Source organism: Aythya ferina (assembly GCF_964211825.1).
Source record: "Aythya ferina genome assembly, chromosome: 14".
Classification (NCBI taxonomy): domain Eukaryota; kingdom Metazoa; phylum Chordata; class Aves; order Anseriformes; family Anatidae; genus Aythya; species Aythya ferina.
This window is the reverse complement of record NC_140312.1, coordinates 8,896,763-8,909,131: the sequence shown is the minus strand read 5'-3', so window position 1 is coordinate 8,909,131 and position 12,369 is coordinate 8,896,763. Positions and strand designations below refer to the sequence as shown.

Sequence of the window (12,369 nt, the reverse complement as noted above, 5' to 3'; positions counted from 1 at the left end):
GAGGGGGGGGGGGGTTGGACGCGCCCATCTCAGCTCCGCGGGGGGGGTGGGTGAAGGGGGGGGGGGGCGCGGCTTGGCCGGTACCATCGGCGGGGCAGGCGCGGGGGGCGCCATGAGGCGGGGCTGAGGCCGAGGCCGGAGCGGGAGCGGCCCCGGGAGCGGCACCGGCGGCGGCAGCGGGAGCGGCCCCGAGCCCGGCGGGCCCGGCCCCGCACCATGCGAGCGGGCTGAGGCCGCGGCACGGCCCCGGCGGGCGCGGAGCGGCGGGGGCGGCGCCGCCGGTAGGTACCGGGGCTGGGCCCGGGGAGCTGGGACAGGGGCGGGGGCGGCGGGGCCGGGACCGGGACCGGGAGGAGGAGGAGGAGGGGGGGGGGCACCGGGGCTGGGCCCGGCTTCATCCCCGGGGCACGCAGGGCCGGGCCCGGCCCCCCCCCGGTGTGCAGCGGCCGGGAGGGGGGAGCGGGGGAAGGCCGGGGGAGGCGGGGAGGGGGGCGCGCCCCCGGCAGCCCCCCCGCCCCCGGCCCGTCCCGGTGCCGCCGGTGGGTGCCCCCTGCCCGGCCCGTGCTGGGCCCCGCTCGGCTCTGCCCCGTGTCCCGGGAGGTCCCGGGGGGTTGGAAGGCAGCGGGAGGAAGGGCAGGGGGTGCTGCTGCCGGCCTGCTGCGCCCTGAGGGTTGGGGCTGCGGTTTTGGGGTCCCTGCAGGGCCGTCCCCGCACCGGGGGAGCAGCACCGGGCGCTGTCGGTGCCGTGCTGCACCGCTCACACCCGGCCGGGGAGCGCAGAACAAAGAGGGGAGCGCAGGTGTGACCCCACCGGGGGAAGCCGCTCGCTGTTGGTGTCCTGCTGCCCGGGAGCGGGGCTCCGCGCGGGGAATTGATCAGGCCGCAAAACCCGGCTAACGAAACGGGGCCTGTGGGTTTGGGTTTGAGATGGACGAGGTGAGGAGAGGTTTTGTTATCGCTGCTTTATGGAGCTGTTCCAGGAGCCAAGCAGCAGCCGGGCAGGTAGGGCCCGGGCTGTGCCTCGCGGCGTTGCCCTCCCGGTGAGTGTTCGGCACCTGGACGTGGCGGGGTCCCGCGTGTCCTGCCGGGTGTCCTCGCTTCCCGGGGTGCCAGCACCCATGGGAGAGGGTGCTGAGATCGCACAGGGGCTGGTGCTGGAGCGGCGGTGTCCCAGGGTGGGCTCCCAGCCCTGAACCAGGGTTGTGTGGGCTCGTCCTGCTGCAGGTGGGCACCGGGGGCTCAGTTCTGGCTGCTCCCTCGGTCGGTCGGGGTGTGCTGGCCCCAGGAGGTGCTCCGGCAGCAGGCACAGCGCCGAGGTGTCTGTTTGGTGTGTGAGGCTGTCACCGGCTGCTGAAACACCCGAGGAGGCCTTTGGGGAGCTGTGCGGGGCTGGGTAGCTCTGCTGAAGGTCGCTTCTGGAGGGGAGCAGCGCGGGGCCGTGCCCTCAGCCCTGGGCTCATCCTTTCCTTCGTCCTCGTGCCTGAGGGCAGCCCCGGGGGCCGCAGGTTTCGTGGGACGGGCTGTTTTGGGGTTTTGGGAGGCCTCCCTGCTTGGTGCTGTGTGGTAAGGGGGAGGAGGGCGCTGTGCAGGCAGCGCTCGTGGCAGGCGTCCCGTCCCGCCTGCGGGGTCTGGTTCTCCAGCTGTGGCCCTGTCCCCGGAGACCTGGCCTCGGCTGAGCTGAAGCTCCGGGCTTCCCCCGGCTCCCTCAGAAAGCAGGGCACGGCTTCTCAGCTCCCAGGGCCTCGGTTGCTTTTTCTCTCCATGCCTGCGCTGTGGGCAGGCAGTGAACAATACAGACCTGCCGGCAGAGCCGGAGCAGAGGGCAGGCAGCTCCTGCGCCCCGGGTGGCCCTGCTGGCACCGCACGGTCGCGCTTTGTGCACGGGGGCTGTCAGCTTGGAAACCGTGGTGGTGCTGGTGGGGTTGTTGTGGGTTTTTCCTCTTCAAACCATCCCCACGAGTGGCGTGGGGCTGTCCAGGAGCGATGCGCCGGGGAGGTACGGCGGCAGCAAGCTTCCTTCGTGCTTAAGGCACTGGTCAGCGCCTGCCTCGGAGCACCTTGAAAGCAGCCTCTGGGCAGATCTGGAATCAAGGACAAAAGAGGGCAAACAGTTGCTGAAAGCCGCCTGTTTCACCGAGCTCCTTTCTGAAAACAACCGGTGCGGGTTGCGGGGGGGCCCTGCAGGCTCCTTGAAATGCAAAACAAAGCACCCGGCCCAACTTCCTGGCTGCCACCAGCGCTGCCCAGAGGCAGCTGGGCGATAAGGGAGCTCAGCGGGAGGGGGGGTCTCTTTTAGGAAAGGTGTTTGGGTGGAAGCACGGCGCAGAGGAGTCCTGAGGCGCCCTGCCAGCGGGAGGAAGCCGTGGGAGGGCTGGGGGGGGGACGCGGCCGTTGGGCTCCTCTCCCCCCTGCTGCGTGTGAGGCCGGGGAGGACGGAGGTGAGCGGGGTGCGCGGTGCTGCTGTCTGTGGGAAGGGGTCCTCCGAGGGCTCGAGGACACAGCTGTGGTGCTGGACGCCTCCTGCTGCTCAGTGCTGCTGAGCTCCGGAGGGACCCGAGGTGCTGCGCCGCTTCGGGGGGTGCTGTGCAGGCCGGGCAGGCGTCCGCAGGGAAACGAAGAAAGGGGGAGGTGGCTCTGCAGGTCCGTTACCCCGTCCCGAGGAGATGAAGGCTTGTGCGGGCCGGCTGTTAATTCGGGAGCCCTCTCTTGCTGGATGCTCTCCTGTCAGATCCCCGGTGCCGTGGCCGTCCCCGAGGTCCGGGCTCGCTTCTGCCTCGTGGGGAGGAGGCCGCTGCTCGCTCTCCCTCCGCACTGCAGCTCAGCCTCGCGATCAGACATCAGAGAATCCACGTGGGAGAGAGCTCGACGGGAAGCCGGGCGCTACGGGTTCCGCTGCCTGCGCGGCTCCCCTCGCTCCTCGCTCCTCGTGTCGGCCTCCCCACGTGTGTGCGTGGCCGGGGGCGTTTGACGGGAGCGCTGTCAGCCCGGGGGCGGGAGTGGGAGGCGTGCGAGCGCGGCGGAGGCGTCCTTGCCTCCACTGCCAGCTCCGCCGGGCGTGCGAGCGGGGAGGGAGCTGCTCTCCCCCCGGCTGCGCGGCGGAGATGCACCTCGCCCTGCTGCATCCGCTGATTTTGGGGTGTCCCACAGCCCCCGGGGTTCGTTGGGGGGTGTTTGTAGGGTGGGGATGCTCCTGCAGGGCCCCCGCTGCAAACTGGGGGCTCCTCAGTGCTCGGTGTTGCTTTCTTCCCACTCGTTTTGCACCCACTGGGGAGGGGAGAGGAGGATCTGGGGCGTTTTCCTCTCCCTGGAGCTGGGGAGAACGTGGATGCGAGCTGTTGGCGTGCTGGGTGTCAGGGAGAGGATGGGGGAGAGCATCTCTCCGGCGGGAGTCGTGCTCCTGGTGCTGGAGCCCCCCCGGCTAATCCTGTGGCAGCGCTGACCTATATCTGGGGCCGGGGGGTGGCTCGTCTGCAGCAGCAGATGGTGCCGTAAGGAGCCCGGGCTCGGGCTGGCCTCCATTCTGCCGACCTCTGGCTCCCGTGAGGTGCAGGACGGGCCTCCTGCTGGCTGCAAGGCAGCCCCCTGGGGCAGGAGCCGGGCCCTGCAGCTTGGGGAGCTTCCACTGGTCTCAGTGGCTGGGGCAAGGGTTGAGATCAGCAGAGGAGGGCGGGTGGATGGACTCAGAACCCCTCATCCTGGCCCAGAAGCACCAAGCAATGCAGCTGGCCCTGCTGTAGCACTGGAGAGGTGTCCCTAAGGCTCCTCCAGCCTTGTGGCCACACGAAGGGGCTGTCACACTGCTGGCTGGTGGCCACCAGTGTGGTGGCAGAGCCCGGGGGCGGCGTGGTGCTGGTGTTGGTGTGCGTGGCTCTGACCCTAGGGCAGCAGGGTGGCTGTGGGCTGAGCCACTTCCACACACCGGGTGCTGGTGGGGGCTGGATGCCTGGAGCCCCGTCCTTGTAGGGCTGTCTGGCTGGGCACCGGGCTCTGCCACGGGATCCATGCGGCCTGTTTGGGCACGGAGCACCGGAGAGCCACATTCCATCGATTGCTTCTCCCACCGCTGTCCCAAGGACATCGATAGCTGCCGGCCACGGGGGAGCTGGAGCACGGCGGGAGGGAGTGTCGGCGGAGATCTCTGTCTGGGGCCTCGCTGCCTGTGCCGTGCGCGGGATCCGGGAGCCCTGGGAAGGAAGGTGTGACAGGAAGGTGTGACACTGCCGGCACACGGCGGTGAGTTGGAGCGCACGGTGCTGTTCGCCTGCAGAGCGGAGAGGAGGCAGGGAGGCTGTGGCAGAGCAGCCCCCGAGGGGCGGCTGTTGGGGCTGGGCTGGCCGTGCAGCCCCGTGGGGTGCCCTCTGAGGGCGTGGGGCCGACCCCTGCCCCGTGCCCTGCGCCGGGAGCAGCGGGAGCTGTGGTTGGGGACATTGCCCCGGGGGGTCCTGCTGCGGGTCCCCGTGCTGCGTGCCCGGGCTGGGGGTGAGCTGGGAGCCGGGGCCGGGACAGGGCCGAGCCCAGGGCGCCGTTAAAGCCCCGCCCCCGCCCCCAGGCTGCCGTTCAGCGGTCTGAGGCCGCCCTGCCTCCTTCCCGGCCCCTCAGCAGCGCTCCCCAGCCCGGCTGCCGGGGCTCCTACCTGCGGACGGCTGCCGGGAGGGGAAGGGGAGGGGGTGGCTCAGGGGGCCTCCAGCGGGGCCTGCTGCCGGCTGCCCCGGGGCAGGGCCAAGGCGCCGCTTCCGCGTCTCCCGCGGGGCCTAGGCCGCGTTGCTAGGGGCCCCCTGCCTTGGATACCGTTGCTAGGAAACCGCCCCCCCCCCTCCCCTCCCCTCCCTCCCTCCCCTCCCCTCCCTGCCCCGCGTGGCGGCCCGGCCCCAAGCCTCCAAGATGGCGGCGGAGCGTGACACGCCTGGTCACGTGGGCTACGCGCGCGCGCGCGCCCCCCCCCCCCCCCCTTCCCACTTTACCCCCTCCCCTCCCGCCAGCCGCGCGCGCGCCCCCGCGCCCTCCGCGTGCCGCGTCCCGGCCCGGTGCGTGCCCGCCGCCGGTTCTTAAAGGGGCCGCGCACCCCCTCCCCCTACCCCCCCCCCCCCACCGCCACCGCGCAACAAAAGAGGCACCGGAAACGGCGGCGGGGAGGGGAGGGGAGGGGAGGGGAGCGGAGGGGGTTGGTGGGAGGGAACGGGGAAAGGGGGGAAGGGGGGGGGGGGGCCAGGCCCCGGGGCCCCGGTTGTCGGCGAACAAAGAGCGGGGGGGAGGGGGCGGGGGCGCCGCGGCGGCTCCCGGAGCGGCGGTGCAGGTAGGTCCGGAAGGGGGGGGGGGGGGGGGGGGCAACCGGGAACGGGGCGGGCGCCGCCCCCACCCCCCCCCACCCCCCCTTCCCTTCTTCACCCCCCCTCCTCTTTTCTCCTTCCTTCCCCACCCCCGGTGCCCCGGGACCCTCCCGGTGCCGGTGCCGTGATGGGGGTGCAGCTGCCCCGGGGCGGCGGCGGGGCCGTGCTGCCGCCTTTGTTATTGCTTTTGTTTGGCGCCGAGCACATGGCCCCGCCGCGGCCGCTCTTAAAGCCACAGCTCCGCACCGGGGGGTTCCCGGGGGGGGGGGCTCGGCCCCATCCCCACCCCCCCACCGGGGGTCTCCAACCCCACCGGGAGCCCCCCACGCCACGTCCCGAGGCCCCCGGGGGGGGTTTTGGGGGGTGGGCGCGGCGCAATGAGCAGCCCCCCCACCACCACCACCCCAAAAAGCGGGGCTGGGGGGGTACCGGGGTACCGGGGGGGGCTGGGGGGTCGCGGGGACTCCCCGGGGAGCGGGGCTGCCCCCGGTAGGTGGCACCGGGGGGTGCTGCTGGCACGGCCCTAACTTTGTGCCCGCTGCCCCAGGGGTCAGCCGGGGCCTCGGCACCGTGTCGGGGGTCACGGTGAGGGGGGGGCACACCGGGGGCGAGCAGGAGGGCGCCCGGGCTACCTCGGGGACACCGGTGGCCACCTCGTCCCCGGGGAAGCGAGGCCATGCACAGCACAGGGAGCAGCAGCCCTGGGCACAGGCAGCCCCGGTGCCCCACTAGGGCTGTGCCGTGTGTCCCGGTGCGGGGGCACGGCCAGGCCTCACGCAGTGTCCCCCCACGGAGCAGGACCCCCCGGGACCGGCAGCCACGGACGCGCTGGGGAGCCCGGGCTGCCGTCAGCCCGAGGGTCCTCACCTCCTGCTTTGCTCCGTGCCAAAAACACCCCTGCTTCTCTCACCCCGTGTCCGTGTCTTGCATGGGGGCGTAGGGGCAGGGGAGGCGGGCGTCCGGCCCCAGCAGTCCCCCCCCCGGTGGCCCCGTGCCTCTCCTCCTTCCCTCTCCCTCTGTGGGGTGAGGATTTGGGGTTCCTGGCCGGGCTCCAGCCCCGAGCGTTTCGGGGTCGGTGACCCGCTGTCCTTCCCGCAGGATCCAAGCTGCTGCTGTCTCGCCCTGCCCGGAGCCTGAGGTCCCGCGCGCCCATCCGCCTCCCGCCGTCACCAATGCGACCATGGGAACTGGCAGTGAATAGGCGGCCTCCCTCTGCCCCCTTTAACCACCGCCGGTTCTCAGGGGGACCCTGCAGCAGCCCCGACCACCTCCGGCGAAGGTACGGGGCGCGGGGCGGCGCGTGGAGCCCCCCCCTTGCCCGGCGTGCCCACCCCCGGGGATGCACCGGGGCGGCCACCGGCACCCGGTGGGCTCATGGGGGGGCGGCTCACGGTGGGGGGAGCGCGTCCGGTGGGCACGGGGGGGTCCCTTTCATGCAGAGGACGAAATCCACGCGCAGAGGGGCGAGCGGAGGAGCTGGAGCTCGGCAGGAGGACGAGGAGTGTCACCCCCTGGAGCCGGGCAGGGGCCGCGCTCCCCCGGGCCCGGGGGTCACTCCTGCTCTGTTTCTCTCCCGCCGTGGCCCCGCAGCCCCCCTGCCAGACGTCAGTGGGGACGACGCGACCGCCCTCTGGCAACCCTGCTGGGCCAGGATGAGCCCCAGCTGCACCCTGCCTTCCCCCAGCAGCCGCACATCCCCGTAGATGAGCCCCGCGCCTACGCTCTCCCCAGCACACCGCCACGAATGCTGCACCCGGCCGCTCACCCGCCCCACCAGAACCCATTCATGGTGGATCTGCACGACCAGGTGGGTGCTGCCGCCCTGCCGAGGGCGACCTCGTGCCCAGTCGGTGGCCCCAGGATGGTGGTCGGGGGGACAGGGGGGCTGAGATGTGTCCCTGGGTCCCCTCTGGCTGCGTGCAGCCCCGAGGTGCTGGTGCTCTGCGCTCCGGGCGTGGAAATCCCGGGGTCCTGCCGGCATTGGGGTGGTCCAGGGTTGTTGTCAGTGCTGCCACACATCATCCAGGGGGTGGTGTGGGGTCGGAGCCCGTGCCAGGCTGACCGCTGGGTGCAGTGCGAGCTCCAAAACCCACGTGGAGCCCAGCCCCGGGTGCTCTGCGCCCTGCTGGGACGGGGGCAGCCGAGCCGGGGCCGTGCCCTCTGACTGCGCCCTCGGCGCCTCGTCCCCAGGTGCACCAGGGACCCGTCCCTCTCTCCTACACGGTCACCACCGTCACCACGCAAGGCTTCCCCATCCACGCCGGCCAGCACATCCCTGGGTGCAGCACCCAGCAGCTCCCAGCATGCTCAGTGATGTTCAGTGGACAGCACTACCCGCTCTGCTGCCTCCCGCCCCCGGTGAGTGCGGGGATAATTTGGGGACAGCCCGGGCTTTGGGTGCCCAAACCCCTAGGATAAATGCTGGGGGGCGCGGGGGCTGCTCGAGGCCCCGGGGAGGGGGCAGAAGTTGGTGCCCGCGCTGGGTTTGAGCCACGTTTCTCTCCCTGCCCTGCAGCTGATCCAGGCATGCGCCATGCAACAGCTCCCCGTCTCCTACCAGACGTTCCCCCCCCTCATCTCCAGCGACCATTACATCCTGCACCCGCCCCCGCCGCCAGTGCCCCCCCACCAGCCGCCCCACATGGCGCCCCTGGGGCAGTTCGTACCTCTCCAAGCCCAGCACCCGCGCATGGTGAGTCGGGGCAGGGGCTGGGGGGGGTTGGGGGCGTCTGCGCCACGGGGTCCCGAGACGGGGGCTGCTGTGGGGTCTCCTCCTTGCACCCCCCGCGGGCGTGAGCTGGGCGGGATGAAGTTTGATGGATGAAGTTTGCCCCACCCTAACCGTTTCCCCCCCCCCCCCCAGCCTCTGCAGAGGATAGACAATGACGTGGACCTGCGAGGGGAGCAGCACCCCATCGCCGGCTTCACGTACCCCCCGTCCCACCACGCCCCCACGCTCTCCCCCTCCGTGCCGCTGCATTACCTCCCCCACGACCCGCTGCACCAAGAGCTGCCCTTCGGCGTGGTAAGTCCTGGCCGGGGGGGGGGGGGGGAACGCGGTGGGGTTGAGGGGGGGGCCGTGCTGCAGGGCCCTGAGCTCCCCCCACACCTTTCTCCCCGCAGCCATACCCCCACATGATGCCCCGGCGGCTGAACACCCAGCGGTACCGGCTGCAGCAGGCGCTGCCCCCCCCGCCGCCCCCTCCGCCGCCCCCCCCGTACTACCCGGGCTTCCTGCCCTATTTCCTGTGAGTACCGGGGGGCCGTGGGGCGCGTGGGGCAGGGCTGATTCGGTGTCTTTGCCCCCTTCCCGCGACACCGGGGCGGAGGTTGGGGCTCGCAGCGACCGCCCTGTCCTCCCCCCCCCATCCAGCTCCATGCTTCCCGTGTCGCCGACGGCCGTGGGGCCCACGATCAGCCTGGACCTGGACGTGGATGACGTGGAGATGGAGAACTACGAGGTGTGTTATCCTGCGGGGTGACCCCGGGGCTTTTCGGGGTGGCTCCGGCGGGGCTGAGCCGTGCGCCCTCTCCCCCCTGCAGGCGTTACTGAACCTGGCCGAGCGGCTGGGGGAGGCCAAGCCGCGGGGACTCACCAAAGCAGACATCGAGCACCTCCCGTCCTACCGCTTCAACCCCGAGAGCCACCAGTCCGAGCAGACCCTGTGAGCGAGCCGGGGGGGACCGGGGGGTCGGGGTCTCATGGGGGGGGGAAGCGGGGCCTGGCTCTGACTCCTGCCTCCCTCCCCCAGGTGCGTCGTGTGCTTCAGCGACTTCGAGGCCCGGCAGCTTCTCCGCGTCCTGCCCTGCAACCACGAGTTCCACGCCAAGTGTGTCGACAAATGGTTAAAGGTACCTCCCGGGGGGGCCGTGCAGCGCCGAGCACCACGTGCGTGCCGCGGGTGCCGCCAGCCCCCTGCTCACCCCCGTCATCTCTCCTTGCCCTCGCAGGCGAACCGCACGTGCCCCATCTGCCGGGCGGACGCGTCGGAGGTGCAGCGGGAGGCGGACTGAGGCTGGCGGGCGCTGTGCCGCACAATTCGCTAGAGGACGAGGACGTCGGGCCAGGGGCGGGGGCCGCTGCCCGCTGCCAGGGCCTGACCGTGCGCTTACCCCCCCTCCCCAAAGCCTCTCCTCGGATGTGGTGAGCATTGAGCAGCCCGGGCTCCCGGCCAGCCCTCCTCCTCCGCCGGGGCTCGGACTCGGCCTGCCCGCCGCGCTCCCGGGGCCCCGAATCGTGTCGTGCCGGTGGCGGGCGGCGCGTGGCCGCGCCCTGCGCACTCCAAAGACGCTGTCGTTGCTCCATCACTTTCCAGGTCTTCGTACTCTGCTAGAGAACTTTTTTTTTTTTTTCTTTTCCGTTTTTCACTTTTTTTTTTTTATTTTATTATTTTTTTTTCACCCTTCCGTTTCCTTTCCTTTTCCGTTGCGTTTTTGGTTTCGTGGCCGGTCGACCCGGCGGCACGCGGCTCCTCCCCTCGGCGTCGCTCGCAGAGGACGCGGGGAGGAGAAGAGGAGGGGAGGGAGCGCCGCAGCTCGGGTACCAGCGGCCCCCCCGGGGGGTCCAGCCGGAGGAGCCGGCGCGGCGCGGCCGTGGCGGGACACCAGCAACCCGGGGCGATGCCGGGGCACCAGCGCCTGCGCCCCGCGTCCCCTGGGGCGCCCAGGAGGGCAGCGCCGGCTGCTCGGTGTCCTTCCCAGGTGGGAGGACGGTGCTGGTGCGGCCCCAGCCCCTCTCCCCGTTTGTTCCCTCCTGGGGCCCGGCGAGGCAGCCAAGCCCAGCGGGGAGCCCCGTGGCCGTGTGGCAGCCCCCCTATTTTTGCCTCCTGGCCCCCGACCGTGGGTTCCCGCTGTCGTAAACCCGAAGGAGCCCCGAGCGCCCCCGTGCTGCTGGCGGGGCCGGCGGGGGGGGGGGTTTATCCAGGACCTCGCGGCGTGGTTTCCCCTCGGGACCGCGGTGCTGCCCCCGGTCCCTCGCCGCGGGGACGCCGTGCACGGGGCTGGGGCAGCGGGTGCCAGCTGTCAGGGTGGCGTGGCCGAAGTCGTTTTGCATGATTAATTAGCGAGGAGAAGGAGGAGGAGGAGGGGGGAGGTGACGGGATTGGGGAGGAGAGGAGCGCCCTTCCCCGCGTCGCCGACGCCTGGGAGCCTCCGTGCGCGGCCGCCAGCCCTATGTAAATGTTCACAAATATGCATGCATGTCTGACCAGCTTGGAACGTGGTCTTGGCTACTACGTCTAGCCGGCTGTGGGGTGAGGGGGGTGGGGAGAGGGGTTTTTGTGCTCAGCTGATACTGCCATGCACTGTACTGCACATGTCCGCAACGCCGCAGCAGGACCGTGAGGCTTTCAGGGCCGTTCCCCGCGGGGCCTGCGCCCCTTTCCAGGCGGGAGGCGGTGGCAGCGGCGGCGGTGGCAGCGGCCGGGGGTGGCGGCGGCGTGTGCAAGGGGCCGCTCCCCGCGGGGCGGGGGGCAGGCGGCGGCGGCGGGGCTGGGCCCCGGGGGCGGCGGTGGCGGCGGCGGGCGAGGTGTGAGGAGAGGGAACCGCGCCCAGCAGGTGGCTGGGTGGGACGCAGCCCCCCGCGCTGCCACGCCATTGGTGCGAGGGCACGCCAATCACCGGGGCGCTGAGGTACGGCCGCTTCTGATTGGCTGGGGGCGCGCTGCCGCCCGGCTCCCCTCCGCCTGCCTCTCCTCGACGCCTCACCAGGCTTCGTTGTGAGGGGGGGGGGGGGGCTCCGCCACCGGCTCCGCCACGCCGCGGGTGCCGGCACCGCTGGGCTCGGTGCCCCCTGGGCAGGACCCCGGCCCCCTCCCCGTGCCCCTTGCTCAGTGACAGATAACCAAAGGAGTCCCCGTGCCGCGCGGCGGCCTCGCGCCCCGGAGACGCCCCCCACCCCCTGCAACCCCCACCCCAAAAAAACCTCCCCTCCCGCCCTCGCGGTGCCCAGGGAGCCAGGAAAGCCTTACGGTCCTTTGACGGCGACTCGAAAGCTCACAGCTCGTGTGCTGCAGAATTTATTCCGATGAGCAGCTAAAAGTATCATTTAAAAAAAAAAAAGACAAAAAAAGACAAAAAAAGACAAAAAAAAAAATCCATACTTAAAAAAAATTAAAAAACAATTATTTAGGGTGTTTGTGATTGCTGACTGCGCTGTAGATACCACTGTTTACCAATGATTTCCTGTGGTGGGATAGTGGACTGTTTACTGTTCTATTATACCAGTCCCCGGGCCCTCCAGCGGGAGCGCCGCGGCTCCCCGGAAGGTGCTAGGACGTGTGTTCTGTGTTAGAAAGTTTTTATATATATATATATATATATATAAATATATATATATAATTTTTTTTGCTCTGTTACTTGCACATTTTACAGTTACCTCATTTTTCCCATGTATGTATTTGAAAAAAGGCTAATATATAGAAAAAAAAAGGTTCTTAAAGCTCTAAAAGTGTTTGTTTTTTTTCCATTCCATTGGAATCATATTGGTTTTGTAGCATTTAACATAACTAGTATGTTGTATTATATATATGTGTATTATACTGATTGAAATTTTTAACAGATTTGTACTTTTTTTAAAATGAAAGTTGCTAGTTCTGCTTGACCAAGTAGTGCAATCATTATTTTTTTTAATGTTGTGGCTGATTTTGAGAGGGATATTCACTAATAAATGTATGATGTATACCACGGCGCTGTGCCCCGGCTCTTGTCTCGGTGCGGGCCGGGGGGCGGCGGTGGCCCCAGTGTCTCCTGTCCCCAGCTCAGTGGGGCCGGCAGGGCTGGGGGAGAGGGACGGGAGCTCTGGCACCACAGGGCTGCTGCTCCCAAAGGCTTTGGGGACAGAAAGGGAACAGCTTTTGCTCCAGGAGGAAGATGGGGTGTTTTCCCTGATGACGAGGGGGTGCAGGGTGCTGGAGGCACCGGTGGAGGGGAAGGGGCTGCCTTAGGACAGCTTGCACCCTTAAAGCGTAGAATATCCCACGTTGGAAGGGACCCACAAGGATTATCAGGTCCAACCCTTCAGAAACACGAGGACAGGGTGAAG

At 69.4% G+C, this 12,369-nt stretch overlaps 1 protein-coding gene and 1 long non-coding RNA gene across 7 annotated transcripts; one reads left to right on the top strand and one right to left on the bottom strand.

The window, feature by feature from the left end:
- Positions 1 to 101: 101 nt before the first annotated feature.
- On the top strand, positions 102 to 12,011 carry RNF44 (ring finger protein 44). 6 transcript variants are annotated; one of them, XM_084536057.1, is made up of 11 exons: positions 102 to 281; positions 6,426 to 6,606; positions 6,918 to 7,134; positions 7,518 to 7,685; positions 7,843 to 8,019; positions 8,191 to 8,352; positions 8,451 to 8,575; positions 8,701 to 8,788; positions 8,871 to 8,992; positions 9,080 to 9,179; positions 9,279 to 12,011. In XM_084536057.1, exons 2-11 carry the CDS (start codon positions 6,500 to 6,502, stop codon positions 9,339 to 9,341), a joined length of 1,329 nt encoding a protein of 442 aa, XP_084392183.1. In that variant the 5' UTR covers positions 102 to 281; positions 6,426 to 6,499; the 3' UTR covers positions 9,342 to 12,011. The 6 variants fall into 6 exon arrangements, with proteins under 6 accessions (XP_084392183.1, XP_084392186.1, XP_084392185.1 ...); XM_084536060.1 differs by lacking the exon at positions 102 to 281 and adding an exon at positions 4,122 to 4,233; XM_084536059.1 differs by lacking the exon at positions 102 to 281 and adding an exon at positions 5,001 to 5,024.
- On the bottom strand, positions 1,463 to 3,835 carry LOC311444737. Its single transcript, XR_014698031.1, has 2 exons — positions 2,650 to 3,835; positions 1,463 to 2,081 (listed from the first exon to the last, which is right to left on the bottom strand). It is a non-coding gene; the product is annotated as an uncharacterized lncRNA (long non-coding RNA).
- Positions 12,012 to 12,369: the final 358 nt, after the last annotated feature.

Bases quoted from the DNA above. Each gene is read 5' to 3' on its own strand.
- RNF44 (XM_084536057.1), top strand. From the start codon at position 6,500: ATGCGACCATGGGAACTGGCAGTGAATAGGCGGCCTCCCTCTGCCCCC. The intron at 8,353-8,450 runs GTAAGTCCTGGC...TTCTCCCCGCAG, and splicing joins AAGAGCTGCCCTTCGGCGTG to CCATACCCCCACATGATGCC. The intron at 8,576-8,700 runs GTGAGTACCGGG...CCCCCCATCCAG, and splicing joins GGCTTCCTGCCCTATTTCCT to CTCCATGCTTCCCGTGTCGC.